The sequence below is a fragment of the Magnolia sinica genome, chromosome 3 (genome assembly GCF_029962835.1).
Source record: "Magnolia sinica isolate HGM2019 chromosome 3, MsV1, whole genome shotgun sequence".
NCBI lineage: Eukaryota > Viridiplantae > Streptophyta > Magnoliopsida > Magnoliales > Magnoliaceae > Magnolia > Magnolia sinica.
This window is the reverse complement of record NC_080575.1, coordinates 97,801,743-97,817,282: the sequence shown is the minus strand read 5'-3', so window position 1 is coordinate 97,817,282 and position 15,540 is coordinate 97,801,743. Positions and strand designations below refer to the sequence as shown.

General features: G+C 41.0%; 1 protein-coding gene across 2 annotated transcripts; it reads left to right on the top strand.

Moving 5' to 3' along the window:
• Positions 1-2,144: 2,144 nt before the first annotated feature.
• LOC131240355 (uncharacterized) lies at positions 2,145-9,886 on the top strand. Of its 2 annotated transcripts, XM_058238522.1 has the most exons (4): positions 2,145-2,563; positions 4,920-6,049; positions 7,759-8,429; positions 8,757-9,886. In XM_058238522.1, exons 2-4 carry the CDS (start codon positions 4,980-4,982, stop codon positions 9,773-9,775), a joined length of 2,760 nt encoding a protein of 919 aa, XP_058094505.1. In that variant the 5' UTR covers positions 2,145-2,563; positions 4,920-4,979; the 3' UTR covers positions 9,776-9,886. The 2 variants fall into 2 exon arrangements, with proteins under 2 accessions (XP_058094505.1, XP_058094507.1); XM_058238524.1 differs by lacking the exon at positions 2,145-2,563 and having other exon boundaries at positions 3,508-6,049.
• Positions 9,887-15,540: the final 5,654 nt, after the last annotated feature.

Below are 15,540 nucleotides of genomic sequence, written 5' to 3'. Positions count from 1 at the left end.
TTGCATCACTATAATTACTTTAATATGATAATCAACACCGTCCAAATGTTGTCCATGTAAATCAACGGTTAAAAAGTGTTGGTTAGTTATTTGGACAGGATCTTATGCTTGTGGGCCATCTGAGACTTGGAATTTCATCGTTTTATAGTGAAGCATATATTTCAGCAGGCTTATTACACCCATGGTGTCAAACATTACATACGGTTATTTATTAGAAACATTAAAGTTAATTTAGTTTAAATCCAAACGTCTTTAAATGTACCATGCATGGTTACTTTTTCAATAGAAAGATTTCAAAGTCAGGGGGTTTCAAATCCCGAATGCGGGGGTTCCAAATCCACGCTCCCAGACAGGCCCTTAAATTCATGCATCCAACCATTTTTAAAGCGCATTTTAAGGCACGCCATAAAAATGAAGCATGCCCAACTCTTATATAGACCACACCACAGGAAATAGTCATGATTGAATCCCCACCATTAAAATTTTCATAGTCCACTGAAATGTTCATTTGCCATTCGTTGGTTGATAAGGTCACAAAGACACATGTAGAGACCACACAAATGTCATCTTTGGGATCCTTACTCTTGCTGTACTCTTAGGAGTTTCAACACCTAGTCAAAGGTTTGAGAATCAATAGGTGGTGAAATCTCACTATGGCGTGAGTGTGTGGGGGTGTGTGTGCATCTGTATAATTAATATATATATATATGTCATCTTTCATAATTATTAATGTTTGTTTCAGTTATTTATTTTTTTTCCTTACACACGCACTCACACTATAATAGGAACTCAAACCCATGACCTCCTTGAGTCTACCATTAAGTATAAGGAGGAAGTGGATTGGTCCAAACTCTTGTGGGACAATAAGTCATCGGACTAGAGATCCTAAGGAGCCCACCATGTTATCCATACATTTTCTAATATCATTTTAAGGTATGAACCAAAAAATGAAGTAGATCCCATGCTCACGTTAACTTATATGAGCAAAAAAAAAATGATGTATGGTTGTTTATGCATGCTATCCATCCATTTTCTAATTTCATTTTAAAGTATGAGCAAAAAAAATGATATATGATGGGACAATAAGTCACTGGACCAGAGCTCCTGTAGAGCCCACCATAATGTAACTGTTCATCTATTGTTCATCCATTTTCTAACATCATTTTAACCCATGAGCAAAAAAATGAATGTAAGGTAACTTCATTTTTAGACACATGTTTAAAATGATATAAGAAAGTGGATGGACAACATCGATTAATAAATACATTATGGTGGGTCCATAGGAGTTCTGGTCTAATGTCTTATTGTGAAACCAGAGTTAAGACACAATCCCCTTCAATTAAGGACCCCAATTACTACTGCTTCCTACACTATCGTCCCATGCGAGATTTGGATCTACCGTATTTTTTTTAGATCATGCCATAAAATTAGTTTTTAAGGCAAATAAATGGTGTGGATGCAATTACATACATCAAGGTGGGCCCCACAGTCAGGGGTCCCACGCAACTCGGTGGATCCAAGGATCCACCGAAGCTGTGCCCTGTTCCACATGGCCCACCTGGAAAAGGAAGGCCATCCATGCCTATCCATGGTGGACCCTAACTCCTGAGCGGGTCTTACACGGATGCAGATCGCCCACTGATGCTGGCAGTAGCCAGCAGCTGCTGAACGGTGCTCTGTGGGCCCCACCATGATGTATGCGTTTTATCCATTATGTCTGTGGACCACACCACAAGAAAATAACGGTCATTAAACGCCCACCATAACTTTTTGGGGCCACAGGAGTTTTGGATGAAGTTGATATTTATGTTTTAACTTAACGCAGGTCACTGTCACCAAATCAACGGGTCGGATGGCAAATAAACATTACAATGTGCCATAGGAAGTTTTTAACGCTGTGCGTTCAATTGATATTATTTTCTAATGGTGTGGTTCACTCGAGATCTGGATCTGTCTCATTTTTGGACTCATATCCTATAATTATCTTAGAAAAATAGATGAATGACGTAGATAAAACACATTTATTATGGTGGCGCCCACAGAGCTACTGAGTAGGCAATCCGCATCCGCCATGACTTTTCAATTCAGTAGTCCGCGGACTACTTTCCTTTTCGGTTTTGTTCTTTTTAGCAGCGTCTGTCCTTCTGCAACGCTAATGGCAATTCTCCCTTTATAAAGAAAAACGAAAAAGAATTCTTTCTGATTAAAAAATAGAAAGAAGAAGAATCATTTATCATTTTTCCACTATGAAAATCAAACCCCATTTTCAAATTCTCATTCTCCCAAGAAAAAAAAAAAAAATCAAAATCGCTTGCCTAAGTTTGGCAAAACGCATTATCTCAGAGATTGCTTGGATTTCTGTTTTATTTTATTGTTTTACATATGGACAAGTCAACTACGCCATTTTTCTATTTAAATAGACTAAAAGACTCCACCTTTGTTGAATAAATTCCTTCTCTACAACTCCACTGAGATGCATTGATGGTGGTCTGATTGAAGGGTTTTGCTTGATTTTCTGGAAAAGGGAAGGAATTTTGGAATTGGGTTTTTCTTTTTAATCAAGGTAGAAAGAAAGGAGCTTTTGATTTTTATTTTTAATTTTGTTCTTTTTTATTATTATGTATTTTTGGTTCCCTGGGGTTTGGCTTTTGAAAATTCTGTTTTGATTTGATTTTCCCGGATTTTTTGGGATTTGCGTTTTGAATTATTTTTTTATTTTTTAATATTCTTTTGTGAGTTTTAGGGACTTAGGGTTTAGTGTTTCATGGATTTATTGATTTTATGTTGAAAATAGGGATTCTGGGATGTGGGTTGGTTTTGGAGCTTTGTTTGATTTCTAGTAAATAAAAGAAGGGTTTTAGGCCTTTTGTTATTCAATTCAAATGAGTTTTTCGTTTTGGAGGATTTTTAAGGTTTTTAGTCTACTTTTTGGAAATAACTAGGACACTAGTCTTGGTTTTTGTGGGTCTTTTTTCAAAATTTTCATACAAAATGGGGTTGTTGGTTGTGGGTTTTGTTCAAATTTTAGCAAAATAATTGGAATTTTGGGTTTATTTGTTTATAGAAAAAAAAGGGGTATTGTAATCCAATTTTAAGGAAATTAAAATGGGTTTTAGCAGTTTTGACTAGTAAGCTTGTGGGAGTTTGGGTCCAGTTTTTATAGTAAAATGGCCTGGGTTTGAGCTATGGGTCTTGTGCACTTCATTTATATAATTTTTCCCAAAAATTCAGGGATTTTTATTGGTAGAAATGAGAGAGGAGACACATGCACACAAGTACTTGAATAAATAAACAAAACAAAATTCGATTCAGAAATTTCATACAATTCTTGAAAGTATTAGTTTTTTTTTTTTTCTTTGTTCATATTGTATGAATTAGAATTCCAGGTTTTTGTATATTTCTTTAGATTCATGGCAAAGGAAACAAAAGAGAGAATTGGAAAAACAAAAAACAACAACAACAAAAAAAAAAGTATAGAGAGAGAGAGAGAGAGAGAGAGAGAGAGAGAGAGCACACGCAATACGTGAAAGCTGCACATGAAACGCTGGGGCTTTTGCCCATTTCCCGCCTCCAAAACCGGCTTTTTAAATTGTGTCCGAGCTCTTGAAGTGTGAGGCTATGCATGAGAAGATGTGAAGAAAACGCTTAGGAGTCTTATATGCCCATGTGACCCTCTTTGATGCACTTCTCATGGGCCTTCTCAAACAACATTTATATATATGCATGTACGTGACCATTGGCACATGATCCGTTGCACTTCGAATTCGACGCCTTTTTTTTGTTTTTTAATTTTCTCTGGTTTGGGTCCTTGCCTTTTGAGCTCTCTCTACTGATCTTTCCTTCTCATCTCCATTCCTTTTCTCACTGTAAGCTCCTGCGACATGTTGCAAATCATGGATTTTCCTACTCTGGTATTGGTTAATGCGTGAGACTCCATTAATTTTCTGCTAAATAGCTTCTCTGCTATCTGGGTTCGATTTGTATTGAACTCTCTCCTCCTATTCAGTCCCTTCAACTGTAAATTGGGATTGTTGGTAAGTGTTCCTTTTTTCTTTTTCTTTTTCTTTTTTGTTATTTTTTTTTACTTGTTCAGTTTCAGTTTCCTGAGGTGCTTTTGATTAAAATGTTGCAGAATTCATTGTTCTTCATTGATTGTCAAGCTTAGAAGCTTGTTCATTCATCTGGGTGGCTGGGTCACTTTGCTCTTGAGCATTTTCATGTGTTCAGTCTTTTTCACTGTAAATTCTAGCCACTTCCTATTCTGGTTCGTCTCGGTTCTCTATTGAGCTTTGAAGCCAACAGCTTGTTTTCTTATTTGGGTCAGTTCCATTTTGATCTCTCTCCTCAGACTTGTTCAACGTTAAATTGCCATTTTTGGTGTGTTTTAATGGGCATGCTTCTTTTGATCTTGTTCTTCCTGGATCCATCATCACTGGGTTTGCATCTTTCATAGTTTTTATATGTTGTGTTGGAAATCGTCGTAGTTGTAGATTTCTGTGTTACATGTGAGAGTTCCATTGCTTCATAGAAGTTTGGTTTGAGGAGGAAAGTCAGATTCCATTTTGGTGAGTTCTTAATTAGATATACATTCTCTAGATTTCATTTTTCCATTTCCTCTTTCAGTTTTGGTCTTTGTCATCACTGCCGACTCCACAATTTGATTTGTTATTGATTTCTTTTTATTAAGCTTTTGATCGGAACAGTTTGTTCTGCCATTTATATTTTAAATTTGGGTAGTCAGTCTAGTGAAATTTACCATTTTTGGTACCCCAAAAGCTATTCTTTATGGAAATTTTGTTTGTTTCAGTTCAGATTTGAATTCTGAACTTGTTGTACTGATTTTGGGGATTTGGGAATTTAAGTTTGAATGTGTTTTTTCTTATGAATTTGTTTCAGCTGAAATTTGAATTGTTGTGCAGATCTGTTCCCTTTGTGTTTGAATTCTTCGAGCGGGTTGGTTCAGTTCAGAACTCTTAAGCATGAGAAGTGGGGAATATTTAGAAGGGATGATCAGCGATTATGTAAGCGCGAAAGCAAAGCCGAAAGCTCACAAGAGCTCTTCCGCTCGCCTCGTTACCTTCCTCACATGTCTTCAATTTGCCTTTGCAATATACGCCACCTTTCTTCTCTACTGCATGGGCCCAGCCGTTGATTTACGCACCAAACCAGACCTAGCATGGGCCACCCGGATCGCCAAGCACTGGAAACAGTTCATTATTCAGCCCCATGTGCTCGGAAATCACCAAGAGAATCTTGTTCTCCAATCAGAAATTCCAATCCCATTAGAGGTATGCGAGAATGAGAAGATCGATTTCTCACAGAAGAAGTCCAACGATGCCCAGATGATAAAGTTCAAGAGGGAACTCTACGACGAAGTGCTGGAATTTCAAAAGAAGACGTCCGGGACAGAAACTCTCTCTGGACTGATGCGGATGAACTCCAAGTGGGATTCTCGGAGACCCAATGTCCCTAAAATTACTGTGATCTTGAATCATTTCAAGAGGAAGACACTTTGTTCACAGCTTGATTCGCTACTTCATCAGACGGTTCCTTTCCACAGCATTTGGGTGCTTGCGTTTGGGAGCCCAAACGAGCTCTCACTGAAAAGAATCGTTGATAGCTACAACAATTCAAAGATCAGCTTCGTCAGTTCAAGCTATGATTTCAAGTATTATGGAAGGTTTCAGATGGCCCTACAAACAGAAGCTGATTTTGTATACATTCTCGACGATGATATGATTCCCGGTAAGAAAATGCTAGAGATCTTGTCACATGTAGCTGGAACAGAGAAGTACCAGAATTCAGTTCTGGGTAGCATCGGGAGAATCCTACCTTTTAGACAGAAGGATTTTTCATTTCCGAGTTATAGGAAGTTCCGATCGAAGGAGGCAGGGCTGTATTTGCCAGACCCTGCATATGATATCACTGTCGATAGGATCGTGCAGGTGGATTTTCTGTCGAGCTCGTGGTTTTTATCTGCTGATCTTGTTAAAACGCTGTTCGTAGAGACACCCTTCACTTTCATCACTGGAGAAGATCTGCATCTCAGGTAAGCCGCCTGTCGGAACCATTCATTTCATTTCTCTCAGTGAAGTTAGCTAATCACACACATGGACTTATCTAGATCCCCAACTACATACAGGACTGCATGCCGCATGCTCCACTTCTCATCAGGCAGGCCCCACTATGTAGATGCACTGGCCCAAAAATCAGGACAGTCCACTCATCTGCTGGTTTCCACATGTAGATTGAATATGAACTGCTGTCCTTTTATTTATACCTTGCATTTTTCCTACAAATGGGCCCCACCTGGTGAATGGATTGTCCGATTTTCGCCAGGTCATCTACGTTATGGGGTCCACCTGATGAGCAGCTCAGATGTCGCACACATGGTGTGTGTGGATTAGCGAACGTCTTCTTTCAGTGTGGAAGGGGACGAGAAACATCAGATTTCTTGTTTGCTTAGGAAGTTACCATGTAATCTGTGATTTTGAAAATTGCCCAAAATAAGCAAATTCATCAAACCATTTCAAACACTTCTCTATTTGTTTCCTTCACATTGTGTTGTTGGTGAGTAGCGGAGTTCGAATCGACTGAAAACTCAGGTCGACTAATTGATTGTGTTTTGAGTTTGAGAAACTTCATACTGCATTCTGATTTAAAGGAATTCATAGAGTTTGTAAAGTGCTCAATCGAATTTCCAGATTTTGCAATCAATTTTCAAGTACTCAATCGATATCTTTGCAAAATTTAAAAAAGTCAAGAGCAAGTTTGGACACCCAATTGAATTGATTTGCATATTCAATCAAAGAGAAAATAATCAAACTGCATTGACATTTCCTAGCACTCCTAATGAAGAAATATCCCTCAAATTGCAGTTACATTCCTTTCAAGATGAACTTCTTTTTCTTCTTTTACACACAGTCACACCCCACACACACACGTACTCACACCACAGTGGTTTTTCACCACAATGGGTACACGAACCCATGACGTCGTGTTGAAACTCTTGTGAGTCTACCACTCGGGCATGAGTAAGGACCCTCCTTTCAAGACCAAGACCAACTTGAAAGTAATGTTAACTTCAATTACAGTTTGATCATTCCACTTATTTAAGGGTGTGTTTGGCTGATATTTGGAAATTTCAAGACATTTGGTGCAACCAAACACAGCGAAACTAATTATATCATTTCTATTAATGCTGCATTTAGATGTAGCGTTGAATGAAATTGAAATTGTTATCTACTAATTTGGAAACAGGAAAATTGTAATTTCCTTCCAATCATAATCATATTTCTTTTTGAGTTCAACTTCAACAATGTAACCTCAATTTCAGGGTTGCTTCCTCTACGAATATATTACGAAACATCGTTATTCCAAACGCATTCTAAATTTTCAAATTCGCTGGAGTCTTGATTGAATGAGTACTTGATTGAGTTTTTAAACATTGTGTATGGTAAAGGGTGTTTGGTTGCATCAAATTTCATGAAATATAATGAAAATTTGCCCCAAATTAGACTGATTTATCATGAAATTTCATGATGGTCGGTGCAACCAAATGCATCCACAAGGAGTCTTTACTACTTCAATCCACCATATCTCATTCAAAAGCATTGGTCAGATATTGTAATTCATACTAAGGGGATATTTTGTAATAATTGCAAGATGGGTTTCCCATAATAGTCCAATTTTCACTCAAAAACATCACCAAGTTACCGATTTAGCTCCATTTTCTAAGAGTTGTGATTATAAATGCAGCTATCAGCTTCAGAAATACAGAAATGCAGGCTCATTTGTGCTTCCCATCAACCCTAAAGACAAGGAAACTTGGGGAGATAGTGAGCATAGGCTTGCTTATGTCTCAGAGACGACGGTGATTTTCAAAGATATCGTTCAAGTCCGAGACGATCAATGGTGGCGGGCCCTCTCCACTGGTTACGTAACTCAGTGGGCCACAATGTATCCTCAGAAGATAGACGTACTTTTCTACGCTCATTCTCTAGAAGAAGTAAAAGCACTCGCGCCACTTCTAGAGAAGTTCCGGTTGACCGTTGGCAAGAAGGCTTATATTGTTGTGTCGGGAGGTGGTCACTGTCCTTGTGAAGCGGCCGCGGCTGTTCTAAACTGGCCAAAGTTGGTCTGCCGAGAAAGGCGATTCAAGATCTTTGATTTGGGGGTGGGCGCTATCGCGGGAGTATCGAATTCAGAGGTGCCTGTCTTGCAATCTGTGTACTCAAGCATGAAAGGACTGATTAAAATTCACAATCCGAGCTTGCTTATCACGGTAGCTGATATTGATTCGAATGTGAAGAGTGCTTTGAAGATGGCAGCTGAGAGCAATCAGAACCGCTCAACGCTGGTTCTTCTGCCACGGTCTGCAGTGCCCAAGGTTCTGTGGATGGCTGATCTACGGTCAACCGCTTTGCCTAGTAAGATTCATAACTTCTCTGTTCTGTTCTGATCTGTTCTGTTCATCTCTGTTCATGGAAAACCCTGTTCTGTGACATCCACCTTGCGCACCAGGTGGGCCCAAACCATATAGACAGCCTGGTCCACCCATCAGGTGGGTCACACATGTATTTTAAATATGAACCACTGACAGTTTTTTGAAACCTTACACTATTTGCGACCCAGCCGATACGCTGACTGTCCTGATTCTGGGCCAGGTTCATCTACATGGCGGGATCCACCTGATCAATCGACTTATCTTCTTCCCTATCATTAATCATTCGAATCATTTTCCTTACTGTCTGCAGATTGGAATCGGATGCGGATCTCCATAAACATCATCACCCAAAACCGCGCTTCGTCTCTCCAAAGGCTTCTCACATCCCTTACTGAAGCCTACTATCTGGGAGATGAGATCTCTATCAGCTTCAACATGGACAGCAAAGTCGATGAGGAGACCATCAAGCTGGTGGGCTCATTCAAGTGGCCCCACGGACCCAAGTCCCTCCGGAGACGGATCATCCAAGGTGGACTAATCCGTGCCGTCAGTGAGAGCTGGTACCCGTCATCTGACGATGATTTTGGCCTCCTCCTCGAAGATGACATTGAAGTCTCTCCATACTACTACTTGTGGATCAAGTACGCCCTCCTGGCCTACCACTACGACCCACAGATCTCACTCCCTGAGCTTTCATCAATCTCTCTATACACCCCACGGATAGTTGAAGTTGTAAAGGAGAGACCCAAATGGAATGCAACGGATTTCTTCAAACAAATCCATCCAAACACTCCATACTTCCATCAACTGCCATGCAGCTGGGGAGCTGTTTTCTTCCCCAAGCAATGGAGAGAATTCTACGTCTACATGAACATGCGGTTTACAGAAGACGCCAAGCAAAACCCAGTTCAGATTCCCAAGTCAAGAACTAACGGTTGGCAAGCTTCATGGAAGAAGTTTCTCATTGACATGATGTACTTGAGAGGATATGTTAGCCTGTATCCCAACTTTCCCAATCAGCGCAGTTTCTCAACCAACCACATGGAGCCTGGGGCCCACATCAGTGCCAAGGACAATGTGGTCAGGCACGACAAGGGCGACTTCGAGGTGCCATTGCTGAAAGACGATTTCAGGCAGTTCTTGCCAGCAGGAAAGCTGCCCTCAGCTTCGAAGGTGCCTGTACTTAACCTCTTCAACCAGGCAGTCTCTTTGAAGGGGCTGAAGGCTGCCGGAGCGAAGCTCGGGCAGGACGTGATCAGGTGCAATGCAACGGAAATTGTTGTCGTTGATCATGGAACAGGACTGCCTCACCATTGCGCGGTATTCTGATTTGTTTGGATGGTTGTTTGTTACTTATTCTTTTGTTTTGACACATTTGTTAGTGTAATTTTCTCACGCTGTTGCTGCAATGTAGCCAAAAATGGCTATGTTCAGAAGCTACGTTTCTATAACAATGGATGGTTTCAAGCACCCAATTGTGCAATGTGGATGGCTAAGATCGTCTACCCGATTATCAATCGGGTTTTGGGTGTGGCCCATCTGTGTGCGCTCACCAGATTCAACGGTCCTGATCGGTAGACATGGTCGTGTGAGGTCGAGATACAAGACGGATTGGAGCCGTCCCACAGTGCAGGCCAGGTGGGCAGCAGTAGGATTTCCTGCTCTAATGACGTTTTGTAGTGTTCCTCACCAGGCCCACCTGGTGAATGGACTTTCCATGTCCTCAGGCACCATTGTATGGTCTCCTGAAGAATGTGGATCTAAAACTGTTGATCTGATGATCCAAAGTGTAGGTGGACCACGCCAAGAAAATAGTCCCTGATGAAACATATCCTAACCCTTCAATCAGCAGCTTCCAAATAGAAGGCTAAGAAAAAAGTTCAGTAGCACTCCACGTCAACAGAGAAAGAATGCCAAATATAAGATGATTAGGATGTCTCAGCTGGGGTTTCAGTGGTGGGTTGACAGTGGGTCCCACTAAATCAATGGTCTACATGTGTCCAAATCGTTCAGTTGTTAGGACTCGGTCCCTCCACTGAGTTACAGGACGGTTATTTTAGAGCTGAACTGAGTCAAGCTTGCACAGCTCCGCCCGGTTAGGCCAGCAACCTATACCAGCTTGAGTTCGGCTGGGCTGAGTCTTTGAGCCACCAACGCGGGGCTGAATTCGGTCGGCAGCTCAGGTCAACTCGAGCCAAGTTCAAGCTTGAGCTTTCAAACTAAGTTAGAGTTCAATTATTGGAGTGGAGCATTTTCTTTCTAGTTTTTATATGGGCGTCTTTTTTTATATATATCATATACGATCTAAAATATAATATATTAATTAAGATATATATATATATATATATATATGTGTGTGTGTGTGTGGGAAAAGGTACTATGCGCTCGACCTCACAAGCCCGTCCCATGAGGTCGAGCTGTGTGGGCCCCACCGCGATGCGTTTCGAACCTCTACCCTATCAGTCAGATGCACCATTCCATCGTGGGCCTAGATCTCAAAAATCAAGTCAATCCGTGACTTGTGTGTGCCACACCACATACAGAAGTGGAGAGGGGCCGTGCACCATTAAAACATTCATAACCATTTTTTGGGCCCATCGAGATGTGGTTTGCAAATCCAGCCCATCCATTATGTGTGTCCCACTTGGATGAGGGTTCAGACCAAGTTTCAAACGCATGTAAATTTCAAGTGGGCCCCACCAAGTGCTTTTATATGTTTTAACGGTGTATTCACATGATTTTAGATGGTATGGCCCACCTGAGTTCTGTATACAGCTGATTTTTGTGATATCCCATAATTTAAAGGGGACCCATCAAATGCACGGTGTTGATGGTCGACACTCATCACGGTGGGGCTCACACAGCTCGACCTCACGGGAGCTTATCTTGAGGCCGAGCGCATAGCACCTTTTCCATATATATATATATATATATATATATATATATATATATATATATATATATATATATATATAATCAAGTTATAATTGAAGCTGAATTAAGCCAAGCTGAACCTAGTCAAGTTCAGGTTGAGTTTTGAGCCAAGTTTAGTCGAACTCAGGCCAACTCGAGCTCGGATCCAAATCCTTTAGAGATTAAAAAATCAGTTTGGCTCGCCCCAAACCCAACTTCGAGCTGAGTCAAGTCGAGCTTTTCCAAACCGAAATGAGTGAGCTCGGTTCATATTTAGCTCTAGCCGTTAATGCATACTGGAACTCGGACCATCAATGGGCCAGGCTCGGGCTGAATGAAATCAAATTTTAAATATGCTGGACCGAAAAATCTGGACCAAAGCCAATCCTAGGCCCGGCCCATTGACAGACAATCTAGGTGGGTTGGAGTTGGGTCCATTAACTTGGTCTGATTGGGTTGGGTTCAAACAGGAGCTATGTGGGGCCCACCATAATGTATGGGCTTTATCCATGCCGTCCATTCATTTTTTTTAGATCATTTTAAAGTACAAGTCTAAAAAAATAGGTAGGTCCAGCTCAAGTAGACGGCACCATAGGAAGCAGCAACGATAATGAAACTCACTATTGAAACCTTTGAAGGGAACGGTGATGTTTATTTGCCATCCAACCCGTTCATGAGGTCATATAAACCTGTATGAAGGGAAAACAGAAATATCAGACTGATCCAAAACTTCTGCCACTCACAAGAAGTTTTTAATGGTGAGAATTCAATCCCCACTGTGGTCCACTTGAGCTTTGGATCTGCCTCATTTTTGGGTTCATATCCTAAAATAATTTGAAAAAAAATGGATGGACGGCCTAGATAAAACTCATTCATGACAGTGGGCCCCACAGAGCCTGCATGGCGGGGGCAGTAGCCAATCGGCTCCTGTAACATTTATTAAAGATCATATGGATTAACATATCTTGATCATTCTAGCAACTCAGATGTCTACTGCAAACATGCATGTGATCATCTAATCCATTCATTAGATAGTCCAACCATGTAAATGCTCTTATTTCATCAAACCCAACTCAGATAGGTACCCGAACCCGATAGGATATAGAGTCAGGTAATCCAAAACGAGGACCCGGATACAAAAGGACTCAAAATACTTGGAAAGAGCTGAACCTAACATGAGACAGCCCCACTACATGGAAAATGTAATTCCTCTTCTAGCAGGCGTGCCTGATCCTTATGCCCAAGCAAGTGTCCATTAATCAGCCGTCAGGATTGCTCGCAGAGGGAAGAAAAGATGTCAATATGGAGGGAGTGAATTAGGTGCATCCCTGAACGTGGGGCCCATCTTGATGTATATATTGTATATCCATTCTGTCCATCCGTTTTTTCAGATCATTTTAGAGCATGAGCCCAAAAATAAAGCAGATCTAGATCTCGCTTGGACCACACCACAGGAAACAGTGGTGATTGACCATTAAAATTTTCTTGTGGGCCACAAAAGTTTTGGATCAAGCTGATATTTATTTTTTCCCTTCGTCCAGGTTGTGTAAGCCTTATTAACAGGTTGGATGGCAAATAAATATTACGGTGGGCCATAGGAAGTTTTTAATGGTGGGCATTCAATCGTCACTGTTTCTTGTAGTGTGGTACACCTGATATCTGTATCTGCTTTATTTTGAGGCTCATGCTCTAAAATGATGTGGCAAAACGGATGAATGGTGTGATTATAAAATACATTAAGTTGGGACCCACAGTAAGGGCCTCACCACATTAGGCGAGGCGGGCTGCAGCTAACCAACTCCCCGATATCAAAGCAATTATGGGAGTTCAGCGATCCCGTCATGGGAAGATCATAACCGCCAATTTTAATTATTGTTCGGTTGAATACGACCGTTGTTATACTTTTCTAAAGGCATTTCCAAGCATGGAAAGGTAAGAATATTCATTGTGCTACTTCCCGGTCATTTGTACCTGTGTATGATGTGAGATGTGCGAAAGCCTAATGCAATTCAATCCTATGTAGATACTTATGAACAAGAGTTGAGTAATTTGACCATCTATTTAACTACCTATAAAAGAAATCAAACCATTTATGAATGAGAGAATTTTGTTGGGGGCCTTGCGCAAAACTTTAGGATCTAGCCTCCCGAAACAAACCAGAATTATGGAATAATAAAGCAATAAAATAAATCAAAGCATAAACCATACGACACCAAGGAATTTTACGTGGAAAACCCTCAAAGAGGTAAAAACCACGGGATCTCGTCCAGATCAACAATCCACTATAAAGCAGAACGTTACAACCGATCACAAGCATACACTGCTTAGATCAAACCTTCTTCACTTACGCAGGAGTGGATGAACAATAAGAGAACAAGAGAAAAATGTAGAGATCTCATCGATCATAAGGACATAGAAGCGCTGAGACGTGGACTGCGAAGTAGATCACCTCTACGAGAAAAATCTCTCTTCCACAAGCTTCCTTTCTCTCTCTCCCCTTTGATAGTCCTAAGCCCTCTTAGAGTACTTTTAAGAAACCTTAGAATACCCTGGAATGCACCTCAATCCCGCATACACCCCTTTATATAAGAATAGAAAGAGGTAGAATCAAAATATGAAACAATTTCCACAGAATCTGCGTTTCCGCAATCGCATCTGCGTAACTCTTCGATGATATCAAAGGTCTCTCGATGATAGCCTTTGATATCATTTAAGGTCCTTCGATGATATCGAAACAGGACCAAAACTGTCTAGCGACCAGGGGTGAAAAATTCTAACAATTATCGATGTTATTGAAAGTCTCTCGATGACAGACTTCGATATCATCTAAAGTCCTTCGATGATATTGAAACAGGACAAAAAACTGTCCAGCGACTAGCGGTGAAAAATTCGACAATTATCGATGATATCGAAACTGGTTCGATTTCATCGAATCTAGCAATGAGGAGAAAATCTCCATCAAATCTTCCCCTTTTCGACTCAAGAGGGATTCACCTTCTTCAAGCCAGCTTGGTTTCTACAAACCTCAAACTTGCCCTTGAGTAAAGCCTTAGTCATCATGTCTGACCCATTATCGTCCGTGTGAACCTTCTCAAGTTGCAACACTTTCTGTTCCAAAGTATCCTTAATCCAGTGATACCGAATCTCTATATGCTTCGACTTGGAGTGCTGACTTGGATTCTTGCTCAAGTGTATAGCACTTTGACTATCGCAATAGACCACATGCTGCTCCTGCTTCAGGCTAAGTTCCTGCAGGAACCTCTTCATCCAAAGCATCTCTTTACATGTCTATGTGACTGCAATGTATTCGGCCTCTATCGTCGACAATACTACGACCTTCTGTAGATTGCTCTGCGAAAAAACCGCTCCCCCTACAAATGTGAACATGAACCCCGATGTAGACTTCTTGGAGTCTATGTCACATGTCATATCTGCATCTGTGTAGCCCTCTAACACAGGTTTTCTGTCACCATAGCATAGGCTCAACATGGATGAGCCTCTTAGATACCGCAGTATCTATTTCACCGCTGACCAATACTCTTTGCCAAGATTAGCAAGATACCGGCTGACAACACCAACCGCATATGTTATATCTGGGTGTGTACACACCATAACATACATCAAACTTCTTACTGCTGACGCGTAGGGTATCTTCTGCATCTCTTCCACCTCTGCCTTCATCTTGGGACAGTGTCTGTCGCTCAATCTGAAGTGACCATCTAGTGGAGTACTAACCGGCTTTGCTGCATTCATACTGAATCGCTCTAGGACTTTCTCAATATACTGCTCTTGTGACAGCCAAAGCTTCCTGCTACTTCTGTCACGGATTATTTCCATTTCTAGGATCTGTTTAGCCGGGCCCAAGTCTTTCATCGCAAACGACTTGCCCAACTCCTATTTCAGCCTTTCGATCTTCTTGATGTCTTTTTCCATGATGAGCATATCATCAATATATAACAACAGAACTAAGAAATCACCATCTGAGAACTTGTGAGTAAACACACAGTGGTCCGACTCCGTTTTGTCATACCCATGCTTCAACATAAACGAATCGAACTTCTTGTACCATTACCATGGAGCTTGCTTTAGCCCATACAAGCTCTTCCTCAGCCTACACACCATATACTCCTTGCCATTAACTTTTAACTCCTCTGGTTAGTGCATGTAGATCTCTTCTTCCA